This window comes from Prunus dulcis, chromosome 2 (assembly GCF_902201215.1).
Source record: "Prunus dulcis chromosome 2, ALMONDv2, whole genome shotgun sequence".
NCBI lineage: Eukaryota > Viridiplantae > Streptophyta > Magnoliopsida > Rosales > Rosaceae > Prunus > Prunus dulcis.
Genome location: NC_047651.1, coordinates 12,248,464 through 12,262,451, shown reverse-complemented (window position 1 = coordinate 12,262,451; position 13,988 = coordinate 12,248,464). Strand labels below are relative to the sequence as shown.

The window sequence follows — 13,988 nt, the reverse complement described above, 5'->3', positions numbered from 1 at the left end:
GCAATTCTAAGTTCTTACAAATAAGAATACAAATCACTTGGTAAAGAAAATTCCTAATACTTTGGATTCGAATCTCTTTATTATGGAGGTAATCATAACTTATAGAAACCAAATAAATTATGATGCACGAGCTAAAAAGTAAGATGCATGGATGAAATGAATGAAATGAAAAAGGAGCTCTTGTAACCTGTAATGAGGAGAACTCTCTAGTTATAATTTACAAAAAGGAAAAAGGAGCTCTTAGATATAGGTCCAATTTCACTTATGTCATCAGAAGTGGACTATACCAAATTTTTTAAAAAGAAGAAGAAAAAAACTATACAATGTACAACCGACTCTTATTCATGTCACTATGTGGAAAAAGATAATTGAAGAAAAATTTGTCAGTGGTCCAAGTAAACAAGTAATAAATTAATGAATATTGGGAAAATTAATGGATGAGATCGAAGACTTGTGACTTAGATTTGATATGGTGATATTGACTTTCAACCAACTATTGACTTAGACTTAATATGGTGATTTGTCTTCCAACGCGTTCCCCAACTTGTAGGTATTAACTCGGCTTGACTTGGTAAGGTGCCTTGCCGTGTCCACTCAACCATTGGCTTTGCATCCTATCCCCTTGGGCACAAGCCACAAATATCTTATTGCAAATGTGGACTTGACTTAAGTGAAACATATGGAAATATCTCTGCCCAACCCAATATTGATATTATACCTATATATTTATTGATACTAATAAATGAAAATTGGGTTTTTATTCAACAACTACAATACCAGAGTTTTTCAAAACACTTTGGTTATTGTCTTTCTTCTGAATATGGACAACTGAATAGGGTATAATTATAGTTATCTGGTCCAGGCACAAATTGTAAGGGAGAAGAAGATATATAAACAAAGGACAAAAATCTTTTCCGGTGTGTTAGCATTTTGGTAATGATATATTTCGATCTCCTGAGATGTGTAGTCAATTCTTTCCACGAAGAGGTTGTCAGATGATGATGACAGATCAAAGCCATGGTAACCACAATGGATTGACTGCTTACCTTTAAGTCGAAATGGGAATCGGATCGCTGGGCCGTGCGGATTACATCTTTCTTCTTTGCAATAATTTTCAAGGCCTACTCCGCCCTGCACTGCATCTACATCATAAGCAACCAGCATAACAAGTTGACCAGAAGCATTATTTCTGATGAAAAGACAGCTTGCAACGTTTTGGTCTCTTGCTAAGTTATTATCTATTGTATATAAGTATGGATAAGATTTTGCATTTTACTGTCTGCGCACACACACAGAGATATATATATGATTGTATTTGACCTGTGGACTGATTCAATTGCATTATTAAAACTTTTCATTTTCTAATCTACGAGATAGAAAATTTGAACTTAAGACATCTTTCAACATTGAAATATAAATATCAATAAGCTGACAACTAGTTGGTAAAATGCCTTCACTATTTTCATTAGGGATTAATGCTGAATTTTTTCTGTCTTTTGGGTGACTTTGGTTTTGGTTGACTAATCAGCTTATCGCTTGCCATTAATCCAAATGGCCATGTCTGAAGTCACTTCTTTCTTATTTGCCAGACACAGAACCTAAGTTGTCTAATTAGTATGTCCTCTTCCTTAATTTCAATAAATTCCTGTAGGATTGAATGCCTCTTCCCTTCCTCCTAATATTCTCTCTCACTATGTCTAGAGGAAGTCTCAAGTTCAAATTTTTATGGGTAAGTAAATAATAAATTTTTATTTCTATTTACAGTAAGAAATCAAGAATTAAAGTAAATCAAACATAATTATAATAGGAATGTTTGGTGTGTAAGGAAAGAAAGTCAATGGTCCACAAGTCACGCCAACAGAACTGCATCGACATCTACCCCTATGAACAACCAGCATAAGAAATTGATCAGAAGCATTATTCTAACAAAAAAATGGCTTGCAGCATTCCGGTCTCTTGCTAAGTTATTAATTGATTGTATACGACAGATATGGATATATATATATAAGATTTATTGATGTGTGGACTGGTTCAAATGCATTTACTAAATTTTTTTTTATCAACGACGGATAGATGATTTGAACACGAAAAACCAACAAAAACGATAGCCACTAAACCAACAAGGGTTTAGTATTCAATTTCCATAAGCATTAATATTTAATTTTTTCTGTTTGGTGACTTTGCTTTGGTTGATTGAGCAGCTTATCTCTTGCCTTCAGGGGGCTCCAAAATCCAAACGGTCATGTCTGAAGTCCCTCCTTTCTTATCTGCCATAGCCAGAACCTAAGTTGTCTAATTAATCTATACTCTTCCATAATTTTGATAAATTCCTATTGGATTGGATGCCTCTTCCCTTCCTCCTAATATTCTCTCTCATTATGTCGAGAGGAATGTCTCCTATTTGCTGCACACATAGCCCCTCTCCTTCTCCTTCTTCCTCCTTCCTTCTGTTTCCAAACATCCGCCGTGGAAGATAGTACCCTTTGTGGCAATATCAACATAAAGTATCCATTTCAATTAAACAGAGACCTTCAAAACTGTGGCATGTACACTTTTGATCTATCTTGTGAGGAAAATGTTACAGTAATATGCTTGTATTCGGGAAAGTATTACGTAAAGGCGATCAATTACAGTGACTGGACAATCCGAGTTGTTGATGCTGGTGTTCAGAAGAAAGACAACTACTTCTCCAACCCACGTTACTCTTTAACCTCCTTCAACCTTAGTGATGGAGATCCTTTTGCCCATGATCTTTGGTACTCTAATACTGAACGCGGAGTGCATAGTCTAGCAATACGTGAAGTGCCTATAATTTTTATCAGCTGTGCAAATCCAATGCATTCTCCTCGCCTTGTTGATACAGCTCCATGCATCAACAATTCTGCCAATTCTTCTTTGTCCAGTACTTTAAGAATATTTTCTTATGTCATGATTGGCTTGAATGGCTCCATAATAAGTCCATTCGATTTGGGGGAGTCCTGCAAAATAACACAAATGGTTGTGGTGTCACCTTCAACATCTACAGATCTGCACCAGAACTTGTCCTGTGAAGGTATATATAATGAAATAGCGAGCGGCTTTGAGCTCTCATGGTTTAACGCTTCATGTTACTTGAAATGTGGAATGTATAAGAAGAACTGCATGCTCGACGACGTGAGTAAAACCAAGTGCCCTTCAATAACCAAAGGTACTATAGTGTATCTGTTAATGATTTCACTTATTCAATAATGCTAGCTAGAGTCAACATATTTGTTCTCTCTCCTCCAGATGATGTCAATAATTTGCAGCGCTGTTAAATATCTTCTTCACTACCCACCTTATTTATTCATTAGACTACTGTTTTTGTTTTTGTTGTTGTTGAGAAAGAGGGATAGTATTATTGATTGATAGAGGGAATAAGTAACAGTACCAAAAAATCGGACTATGTCGTTGGGGATTAGGCGAGTTTATTTACACATACAGGCTCAGTTGTCAGACTAACTGAGTAGTCTTACCCGCTCAACTGCAAAGCAAGGGCAGGAACCTAACCACTGATAGAGTACCCCATGTCCAGCTAAGAGTATGCCTGTAGAAAAATTACATGTTACATTCCTCAAATAAGAGATCACTAATAAAGTCTAGAGGTTCCTCGAACCAAGTAATGGTAGAACGCACCCATTTAACTTTGATTCTTCATATTTGGTTAATTTCCTTTGTTGTCAACTTCTCCCTTGATTGTATTTTTGAGTTTTATATGTTACCATTCTTAGTTTCATTGTCTTGTCTATCGAGCTTTGCCCTTTTAAATAGACACAGAATCATTACCGAATTATTTCACATTAACATGGTATCAGAGCATGCTCTCTATCCTTGGTTAATCCCGTGAGAAAGATAAGAATGTGATGGATATATGAAACTTTACACATTGACAAGATTTTGTTGTCAAATAACATTTCATGCTGTTCTCATGTGTGGAAGGGACGCATACGCTTTTGCTTCAAATAATTTGGTAGTCAAAAGGAGACTATGACATGTTGATTTATAGTATATACTTATGTATTATGATGTTTTTGTAAGCAAAAAATGAATCTTATTTTCTTTTGCAATGCAGAACATTTGTACAAGAAGATCTTACGGTTCATACTCTCTATACCAGGCAAAGTAGCCGACTCTCTAATCCAACTTACATACTTCATTACATTTATCAAACTATACTTCATTAAATTATGAATTTATCGAGTTTTTCACTTGTGTTGCAGCAATTGTATTCTATACGGATATCTATGCGCTCACCAACAAGTGCTACAAGTCAATCCCCCCTTTATCTGTTGCCATTATACTGTGTAATCTCTTACCCAGGTAATTTGAACTACTTGAAATTAGTTACTTGGACCACATTTACTGACAACCTCTCTAATAGAAGTGGGCCCCGTCATTGTATTTGGGACCCACCTGTATTAAAAAGGTTGTCATCACATGTGGTCAATAAATGTGGTACAAAATACAAATAACATTGTTGAATTTTTTATTTATTTAAATTTTCTAATATGAGAAAGAAAGAAGGAAGAGGGAGAAAATGGAATGAAATGTTGCACAAAGAGAAAACTAAAAGCAGTTTCAAATACCTTTTCTTTTCAAGTTTTTGTTTCATACATTCTCCTTCATTTTTCCTTTCCCCATCTCTTCTTCCTCCCATATTTCTCCCATATATTTGTTTCTCCATCTTTGCTAAAAAAGTAACAACTAAAAACTAAACATGAAAAGGTTACCAGACGGCCAGGCCCTTGACTAATGAAAAATGTTGATACTATTGTAGCAATCAATTAATGTCTCTATTGAGTCCACTTTTTGTGAACTGCGCAGGAATATTGCACACAGTCTCTTATATGTGTTTGGCTTTCCCTGTGTGCAACTGCATTAATAATATACAAATGGAAAAGGAGGCACTTGTCAATGCATGACAATATAGAAGACTTTTTGCAGAACAATAAGCTCATGCCAGTAAGGTACTCTTACTCAAACATAAAAAAGATGGCCAAAGGTTTCAAGGAAAAATTGGGTGAAGGAGGCTATGGCTCTGTATACAAGGCAAAGCTTCGTAGCGGTCGCCTTGTAGCCATCAAGATGTTGGGTAAGTCCAAAGCTAATGGGCAAGACTTCATCAATGAGAGTGAGGTGCGTGCGAGTCAGGCGATGAAGAAGAGGCGCCGCTGACGATGCGACGGAGCCAAGTCGATGGTGAGTGGTGGTGACGATGCGAGGTTGAGGCGGTGAGGCTGAGGCGACGTCGATGAGGCAAAGGGAATGGCTAGGATATGCTGTGCACAAGTGCACAGAACATAAAATCAAGATCCAATAGAAATCAGCCACGTGTATTATAATTATTTAATTACATATAATTAAATATAGCTTGTTCGGTCCGGTTAATTGATGGTTTTAAAAATTGGGGACCGGGCATGGAACCACGAAGGCCAGTTCGGTCTGGTTAATGCACCTTTGACCAAAAAGAGAGAGAAAATCACACCAAACCAGACCGACCGGTTAAATTTGGCCGGTTTTCGGTCCCATATGCCCAACTCTAGTTATGTATCAATGTATTAGTATATTTCATTATAAACCCAGAGCTGGTGTTTCTACATTAGTGTATCATACCAAAAGAATGCGTAATAAAAGGTGGGGCTTGGTTAACATTAAGCATCTGGGCATACCGTTTTATTTCATAAATACCAGACATATTTAGCATTCCTAGTATTAATAATTTCATGATTGAATTGTTAGGTGCACCCACAGAGGTGCAAGCCCTTCAAAAATAGGCGTATGCCACTTAAAACGACGAGCACACAGTATTCATTAGTAAAAGGCGAAGGAGTAATTCGCTCTGTGCTTAACGCATGGCCAGCTAGTTCTTGCTCTTCTCGTCGACGTGGGACTACTATTGTTGCTTGCCAAAGGCCTAACTCTGCCTCTGGTGTTTTTGGCATGTATAGTATGATTAGACTTGCAAGATCTGTATATCAAGCTTCAACATACAAATTTCATGACCAACTTGTATTTTGTTATGAAATAGTTTGAGTTTGGTTCATCTTTCTCCTACTTTGCTCATAAAGTTTAAACTTTTAATGTTCAGTAATCAATTACATTCAATTTATATATATTGGACATGAAGAATGAAGACCGTTTAAGTCAAGCAAAATCTTAAAGCTTAGCTTAGCACAAGCTCGTCCTAGAAAACAAGTTAACTCAAGTGAAGTTCAATTGTGAAAAACACAGGTCATGTTGGCCTTGTCAAAAAGTTGAATCACTGAAAACACTTAGGATGTCAAAAGTGTTGTTGTTTTTTTTTTTTTTTTTTTTTCATAAATTCAAGGCAATGAGTGAAGATAAATAAATATGCACTATATGCTTGTAAATGGATCGAATTTGGATCATATTCGAATTATCGGATTGAATTTATAAATTTATATTTGGCACGTATCGAATTTAAATCATGTCAAATTATTAGATTGAGAATTTTAGTCCATCTCCTATTAATTATATAGGATTATAAACTCCTATCTATCCACATGTGCCTAAATATATATCACTCTTATCAATAATTTTGGCAAAAACAACAAAAATTTCTTTTTCAATAATTAAGTGGGGTGGGTGGGGAAGCTGCGACCATTTCTACCGTGCTTTCGATCATGGGACCAAACCATTTATTTGAGCTTGACATTTGTGCTTACTGCCTAACTATACTTCTTAATGAATACCTGCTTTTTATAGATATGTGGTATATATCATTCAAATAATAAGTACCAATTACCAATTAGTTGAGTCTCTCTTTCTCTAGAATGCTTCTTAGGAATTGTATTTAAAGGAAAGAATAGGGTGTATGGAAAGTACAAATTATGAGAATTGTTCCAAGTTGCATGCAACTCATCATTTGACACTCCACAATTCTGAACCAAGCGCGCGCACCACCGCCCACCACCCCCCCCCTCTTCTTTCTCCTTCTATCACAAAACCGTACACACAGAGCTAGCTAGGGCCATGGAGGTCTTGATGGTGACGTGTTTGCTTGCTCTTTTCTATGGTCTCTCCAGCCTCCTTAAGATAGTTCTGCGTATGAGAGACCAGGCCTGCTACCTGCTGGCCTATGAGTGCTACATGCCCACCGATGACATGATGATCAGCACTGATTCTTGTGTCAAAATCGTCACACGAAACAAGAATCTAGGGTTGGAGGAGTTCAGGTTTCTCTTGAAAACAACTGTCAATTCTGGCATCGGTGAGGAAACTTATTGCCCAAAAAACATCATTGAAGGCCGAGAAGATGATGCAACCCTAGTAGATGAGCTTTTGGAGATGGAAGAAGTCATCTTCGACACACTGGACAAGCTTTTTGCTAAGTTTAGTGCAATTTCTCCATCACAAATCGACATTCTTGTGGTCAATGTGTCCATGTTCAGCCCTGCACCCTCTCTAACATCCCGTATAGTAAACCGCTACAAGATGAGGGAGGACATCAAGACCTTCAACCTCTCAGGAATGGGCTGTAGTGCAAGCCTAATTGCCATTGATGTTGTGCAAAACCTATTCAAGTCGTATAAGAACGTGAACGCCATTGTTGTAAGCACAGAATCCATATCTCCTCATTGGTACTGCGGCAAAGAAAAATCCATGATGCTCACAAACTGTCTGTTTCGCTCGGGAGGGTGTTCGATGTTGTTCACAAACAACAGAGACCTAAAGCACCAAGCCAAGTTGAAACTAAATCATTTGGTGAGAATACATACTGGCTCAAGTGATGAAGCATATAACTGTTGTATACAGGTGGAAGATGAAAGTGGATATAAAGGTTTCCGCCTTACCAAATACCTTGTAAAAGCAGCAAGTGAGGGATTTACAATGAACCTACAAGTTCTATTACCAAAAGTGCTTCCACTGAGAGAAATACTTAGGTACCTGGTGGTATCTAAGCTTAAAAGTGCCAAAAGCCAAAAGCTAAAAGCAGATGAGGGAGTTGGGTTGAATCTTAAGACCGGGATTGAGCACTTTTGCATTCACCCTGGTGGAAGAGCAGTCATAGATGGGATTGGTAAGAGCTTGGGGCTAACTGATTATGATGTTGAGCCATCTAGAATGGCACTTCACAGGTTTGGGAATACATCAGCTGCTGGGTTTTGGTATGCTTTGGGATACATGGAGGCCAAGAAGAGGCTCAAGAAGGGTAACAAAATTCTGATGAGTGGATTTGGAGCAGGTTTTAAGTGCAACAATATTGTGTGGGAAGTGCTGAAGGATTTGGATGATGCAAATGTTTGGAAAGACTGCATAGACAGCTACCCTCCTAATACCCTAGTCAATCCATTCGTGGAGAAGTACAGTTGGATCGATGATGAAATTCTAAACTTTGTTAGGTTTGATTTTTCTCAATTAGCTACTTAAGTTTGGACTATGTTGCACGGGTACAAATACGAATGCACCAATACAATACCATTCGCCGATACGACAAATCTCAAAAAACTAGGATACTGGTAAGGCATCCTTATGGTGATTAAAATAATATATATTATATATGAGTTTTGGTATGTTATTAGTTAAGTTTGACATTTTCCTTGCCTGTTTGATGGAAGTTGCTCAATAAAGGGTACCTGTTGTACAATAAAGGATCTGTTTATGAAATTGCATTGAATATTTTTATTTTAATGATAAACATTTAATTTTATTGATAATTAGATCATATTTATTGTAAAGAAAATGGTGGAGCCCACATAAAGAAAATAATGAAATAATATTTAAAAAGCTTAATGATAATGTTGGAAGCCATCCAATTTGCCTAAAAACAGGCTTCCCATTTGCTTAGCAAAACACACCAAAGGAGAAGAAAGGAAAGAAAGGAAGAGTGAGTTCTATTTGAGAGGAAATTATGTCAGTGTAAACATCACAAGAGCAAATACAATTCTACTCCCAATATTCAGTGGTACTTTTCATACTCTGATTATTTTATTTTTATAACAAGTTATTAGAACAATAGTCTTTCCTATTTACTTCTAAATTTTCTAGCTCAACACTATGTAGTTATTTCTCTGTCTCATCTCTGTCATATGTCTCCTCTCACTTTACTACTACGACGACATGCAAACTTTCTTTTTTGTATTTTCACAATTTTTATGTTGTTTCATCCATGTTTGTTTAATTTATTTTTTCGTACTGTAATTTTGAATGGTGCGGTTTTATACCCCATCTTGTTATTTTATGATGATGTAATTTCATTACCAATCACGTTGTAACACATATTATCGTAATAAAAATGATAATGGCGTAGTTATATTGCCCACAATGTATGATATGTGGTGGTTTTATTCCTGCATTTACTGTATGGTGTAAGTTTATTACCCATATAGCAATATTTATTTAAAAGTGTGGCGTAGGTTTATCGTCCACACAACTACCTTTACTTTTTATTTAAAAGTATGGAGTAGAATTAGTGCCCATACCAGCACGTTTACTTCATAGCACATTTACTTTATTATTTAAAGTATGATGCGGGATTAATGTTCATACATAAAGCAATTTAATTTATGAATTTATTTTACTGCACATTTACATTTATTTAAAGTATAGTACGAGATTATCATCCATACCAGCAATTTATTTACAAGGAATTTATAGCAATTTAATTTATGAATTTATTTTATAGCACATTTACATTTATTTAAAGTATGGTGCGGGATTATCGTCCATACTAGCAATTATAGCAATTTATTTTATGAATTAATTGTGTGATATGATGAGTTTTATAGCATATAGATATCAAGACCAGAAGTTCCTTGATTCTCATGATCCTTAATGATGATAATGATATGAGAGCTGACTGTCTCTCCTGTACTATATTAGTAAACAAGAGATCGGACCTGAAGATCCTTGATCCTTGACATGTAAATAAGGACCTGGAGTTCTTTGATAATGTAACAGTACCGTATTGATTAATAGTGAAGTACACATGAATAGTAATTGTACTGGCAAATGTACTGTACGCATGAATAGACACGTATTCATGACCTGATGAATAGTATTGTATACATGAATAGTGATGTGTACATAAATATTAACCATTTTGGATAAACCGTCACTATATACAAAAGGGAACCTGCAGTTCCTTAAACTCATGGATGAGCAATTAAATGAGAAGCTAGAAGCTCCTCAAAACATGGACAATTTTGTAAGGGCCTGAAATCTCGAAATATGTACGAGAAATTATAAAAATGTCCATACCATGAAAATATGCGATTTTGGCATGAGTTCAAAATCTGACAATATTGAGAACCTGAAGTTCCAACAATTAAATGGATAACACTTGAGGTATTATTAATTGTGGTACACCATATATTTATTTGGCATAAGAAAATGATGAATTTAATAAAGTTCAATTCTGTTATAATCTACACCTCAAGGAAGAAATATATTTTGTTAATTCCGGTTGTTAAGAATACACCATAAGATGGATAATATTAGGATAAACCTCAAAGGGTGAATTGAGGCTGCCAACATATTTTGTTATATTATATGATCTGGGCCAGAAGCCCATGGATCCAAATATATAAGAGACCCCAAACTTGAAGTTTTGGGTATATAGTAGTTAATGCTCTTCACTATTATATTACAATATTATAATGGCTTTTACTCAATTTATATTTCATGCCTATTTAATTTATATTTCATGTCTATTTGAAAATGGCAAATAAATTTTCAAGTTGTGTTTAACCCGGGCAAGAAGTTCCGGACTCACATGCATTGAAATATGTAACTTGAGAGATTTGATGTGGTTATTTGAACCTATAAAGCACAAGATTCCAAACCGTCATTTTGAAAAGATGTAAAAACGACAAGTGCAAGTTTAAGAATTTACCCAATTATTATAACAGGAAATGAGCATATAACAGATAGATTCTTTTCACCTGCAAGGAAGGAGCAGGCTCTGTAAAATCTATAAAATTCAATTCTGTTCTAGAAGCCTCTGAAGTAAGAGAACGACGCTTCTTAAGCTTAGCCATAAGCCTCTCGTGGTCTCCCAGAATCTTATCATTGGAAATCTGCAGCATGTCAAGCCTTGTCTGCATATCAATGGAGTATGAACTCACCAGTTTCAACAAGTCCTTATTTTCCTCTTTAAGTTTTTCAACCTCTTGCTGAGACTCATGAAGCATTCTCCGAAGAGACGAATTTTCAGTGTTCAGCTCCTAAATCTCGCTTGCTCTGACACGCAAACGATCAGCTATGTTAGGAACAGAAGCAGTTCTCTGAATGCTAAAAGCGATTGAGTCATCAATAGCCTCTTCGTCAGACCTCTTTGTTAACAGTATTTCATCTATAGGAGTAATGAAATTCCTAACTACTATGACAACAGTCATATTATTCATCATCACAGAATCATTAACCGTAAGATGACGATTTTGGGATACAAAGGTTGGACACTAGACTTTGGCGTCAAGTGTTTTTTTGGGAGCATCATTTAAATCGAGATGCTTTGGGGGAGAAGAACATGAAGCCATTTTAAAAGGGTTTCGAGGAAAGTCTTAGAAAAGCTAAATTTTCAGAAAATGGAAGGAAGTTGAGTTGAAACGCAGTTACTCCAATCAGGCCTTACAGAGGCAATATCTATAGATGAAAATGTGGCACCGTTTCCAGGATCCCAATATTTTCTCGGATCCCCATATTCTCTTTTTCTTTTCTAGATTCCAAAACCTCACGCGGCCTCCATTAATGTATGTAGGCACTTTAAGGGTTCTCAAGGACTATTTTCGTCAAAGCTGATCTTGCTTTGTTGATTTTATGGAGTTACTTTTTCAAAAGTATCTCAAGAACCTCACAAATTTATGTGGTTAATTTGAAATTCACCAGATCTACCTATTCCTCTAATTTATGTATAAATATGTTACTAACGAAATTTTCTTTACAGAATACACCCAGTTTTCTCCATTTTTCTCTATATCCAATTATGCAATATCCACTTGTTTTTCCTATCAGTGAGCGCTTGGTGTGCTTGAGAAGCGAGAATTTCTCTTATCATCCATTCAGGAAGCAAAACTATCCCTGATCATGTTTCGGCAATGTCGGGGAGCAGTAAGGACGACCACATGCTCTAATCTCCTAAAGTTCTACTATGCTAGGAGAAATGAGAGTTTGTTGTCTGTTACCTCACCAGTTTCCTTCCCTGATCGCTTACCTACCTTGCAATCAATATCACAATTCTTTGTATCTTTTCTTTCTTTTATAACTCTCTGTTCATAAATGATTTTATTTCTTTAGAACGAATATCTAAAGAAAGAATCCATGTAGTGATCCTAACACTGAGGGTTATTTTTTGATAGAGACAAAAGAATTGTGATTTTTGCACTTGCAGGATATAACTAGATCATCAAGCATTACATGGTATTTGCTGAGCCGATACGAGCTTGAATGATATTTGAGCAAAGTTTCTCCAACCTAAGGATGTAAGCAACACTTGTGTTATTTCATGTTTGTATCTTATTTTGATATTTTGTACGACATCCTTAAAGGTAACCAAATGAGGAGATAAGGCCGTTCCAAAAGAATGCCATGCAAAGGACCATTCCAGAAGAATGACTTGCATTATAAATCATTCCAGAAGAATGACTTGTATTATGACCATTCCAGAAGAATGACTTGTATTATGACCATTCCAGAAGAATGGCTTGTATCATTTTGATATGTATTCATGAATTATTAATGTAAATTTCACAGATTGCAAGTTGGATACATTGATGATACACTGCATAGATTAAAGTTCCATAATCACAGAACATGGGTATAACAGTGATCAATATTATGCACGCCTATTGCGTAGCAAATGATATGGATTGAAGTCCCAAAAAGACAATTAATTGACATGTATGTATTAATCTGTGGCATGCCTGCAGCATGACAGATGTATGAGTTTTAAATGTTCCAACTTCCTGAATGGAGACTATCCACGCCCTAGTGTAAAATAACGCTCCATTGGAAGTTATGATCCACATTCTCATATGATTCATCCTATAAGAGATATCTATTTGGAAAGAGACAATAAAACCCCCCCTGAAGTGGCTTAGGTACCCGAAAGCAAAGAAATGCTATAATTGATGCATGCGCATGCACATGAGAATAGTGGCATCATGAATTGATGAATGACAATTTTTGGTAGCTACTCAAATCATCAATGGGCTGCGTTGATTGGAACCACGTTCTATTATTAAATGTCGAAAATATCATTGGCCAAAATGGAAAGAGGCAATTCAATTACAGATGAGAATGAACGTGAAGGAACAAACCCATAGTACGAACCCCAAAAGATGTTAACCCTGAAAGTTATACTTAGGTGTTTGGAATAAAAGAAGAATATACTTAATTTATATGACACAATGTTTCTAGCAGAAACAAGGAATGTGGAGGTTCTCCATATTTACAGATGCAATCGTTCCTTCTTATTGCACATTTACAGAGACCAACATGTTATCTTTAAGGGTTATTAAATGCACGGCGCATATCGCCATAAGCGATTCCCTAAAGATGTACAAGCAGACAAATAGCTAGATATAAAACTATATAATGTGTCATGAAGTGTAATCCCTAAAATAAAATCCCCGTATGATTGTAATTGTATGAAGCAAGTCATTGAAGGGCATGTGCTTGGAGCACAAATTTTGTACTCAATATTAATATGCATAAATTGCCTCAGTAAGTACATTAATTATGATATGGTTGCAATACATTACAACTCCTGAAGAGTTGATAATTGATTAAAACTCCTGAAGAGTTCAAGAAATATTTGTCTCAGCCTGAAGATCGAGAATTATGCCAACGAGATTTTGGCTTATACTAAGAAAGTATTGAAGCATTTTTATGAGAATTACCCGTTGGGCACTTAAATGATTTTTCTGAAAATATACTGGACCGGACATTGTATTTTCCAGATAGAGCTCAGCTCCATCACCACCACTTTGGGATGATGTGAGACATATTTG

The 13,988-nt window shown here is 36.0% G+C and overlaps 2 protein-coding genes and 1 non-coding gene across 3 annotated transcripts; 2 read left to right on the top strand and 1 right to left on the bottom strand.

The window, feature by feature from the left end:
- Positions 1 to 2,544: 2,544 nt before the first annotated feature.
- On the top strand, positions 2,545 to 5,193 carry LOC117618143 (LEAF RUST 10 DISEASE-RESISTANCE LOCUS RECEPTOR-LIKE PROTEIN KINASE-like 2.1). Its single transcript, XM_034347757.1, has 3 exons — positions 2,545 to 3,187; positions 4,239 to 4,338; positions 4,920 to 5,193. Exons 1-3 carry the CDS (start codon positions 2,545 to 2,547, stop codon positions 5,191 to 5,193), a joined length of 1,017 nt encoding a protein of 338 aa, XP_034203648.1.
- Positions 5,194 to 5,761: 568 nt separating this feature from the next.
- LOC117620418 lies at positions 5,762 to 5,876 on the bottom strand. The gene has a single exon (XR_004584756.1). It is a non-coding gene; the product is annotated as a U5 spliceosomal RNA (small nuclear RNA).
- A 1,135-nt stretch (positions 5,877 to 7,011) lies between these two features.
- Positions 7,012 to 8,625, top strand: LOC117617866 (3-ketoacyl-CoA synthase 19-like). The gene has a single exon (XM_034347468.1). The coding sequence runs from the start codon at positions 7,012 to 7,014 to the stop codon at positions 8,407 to 8,409; it is 1,398 nt and encodes a 465-aa protein (XP_034203359.1). The 3' UTR covers positions 8,410 to 8,625.
- The last annotated feature ends 5,363 nt before the right edge of the window (positions 8,626 to 13,988 follow it).

Bases quoted from the DNA above. Each gene is read 5' to 3' on its own strand.
- LOC117618143 (XM_034347757.1), top strand. From the start codon at position 2,545: ATGTACACTTTTGATCTATCTTGTGAGGAAAATGTTACAGTAATATGC. The intron at 3,188-4,238 runs GTACTATAGTGT...CTTGTGTTGCAG, and splicing joins GTGCCCTTCAATAACCAAAG to CAATTGTATTCTATACGGAT. The intron at 4,339-4,919 runs GTAATTTGAACT...CAAATGGAAAAG, and splicing joins CTGTGTAATCTCTTACCCAG to GAGGCACTTGTCAATGCATG.
- LOC117617866 (XM_034347468.1), top strand. From the start codon at position 7,012: ATGGAGGTCTTGATGGTGACGTGTTTGCTTGCTCTTTTCTATGGTCTC.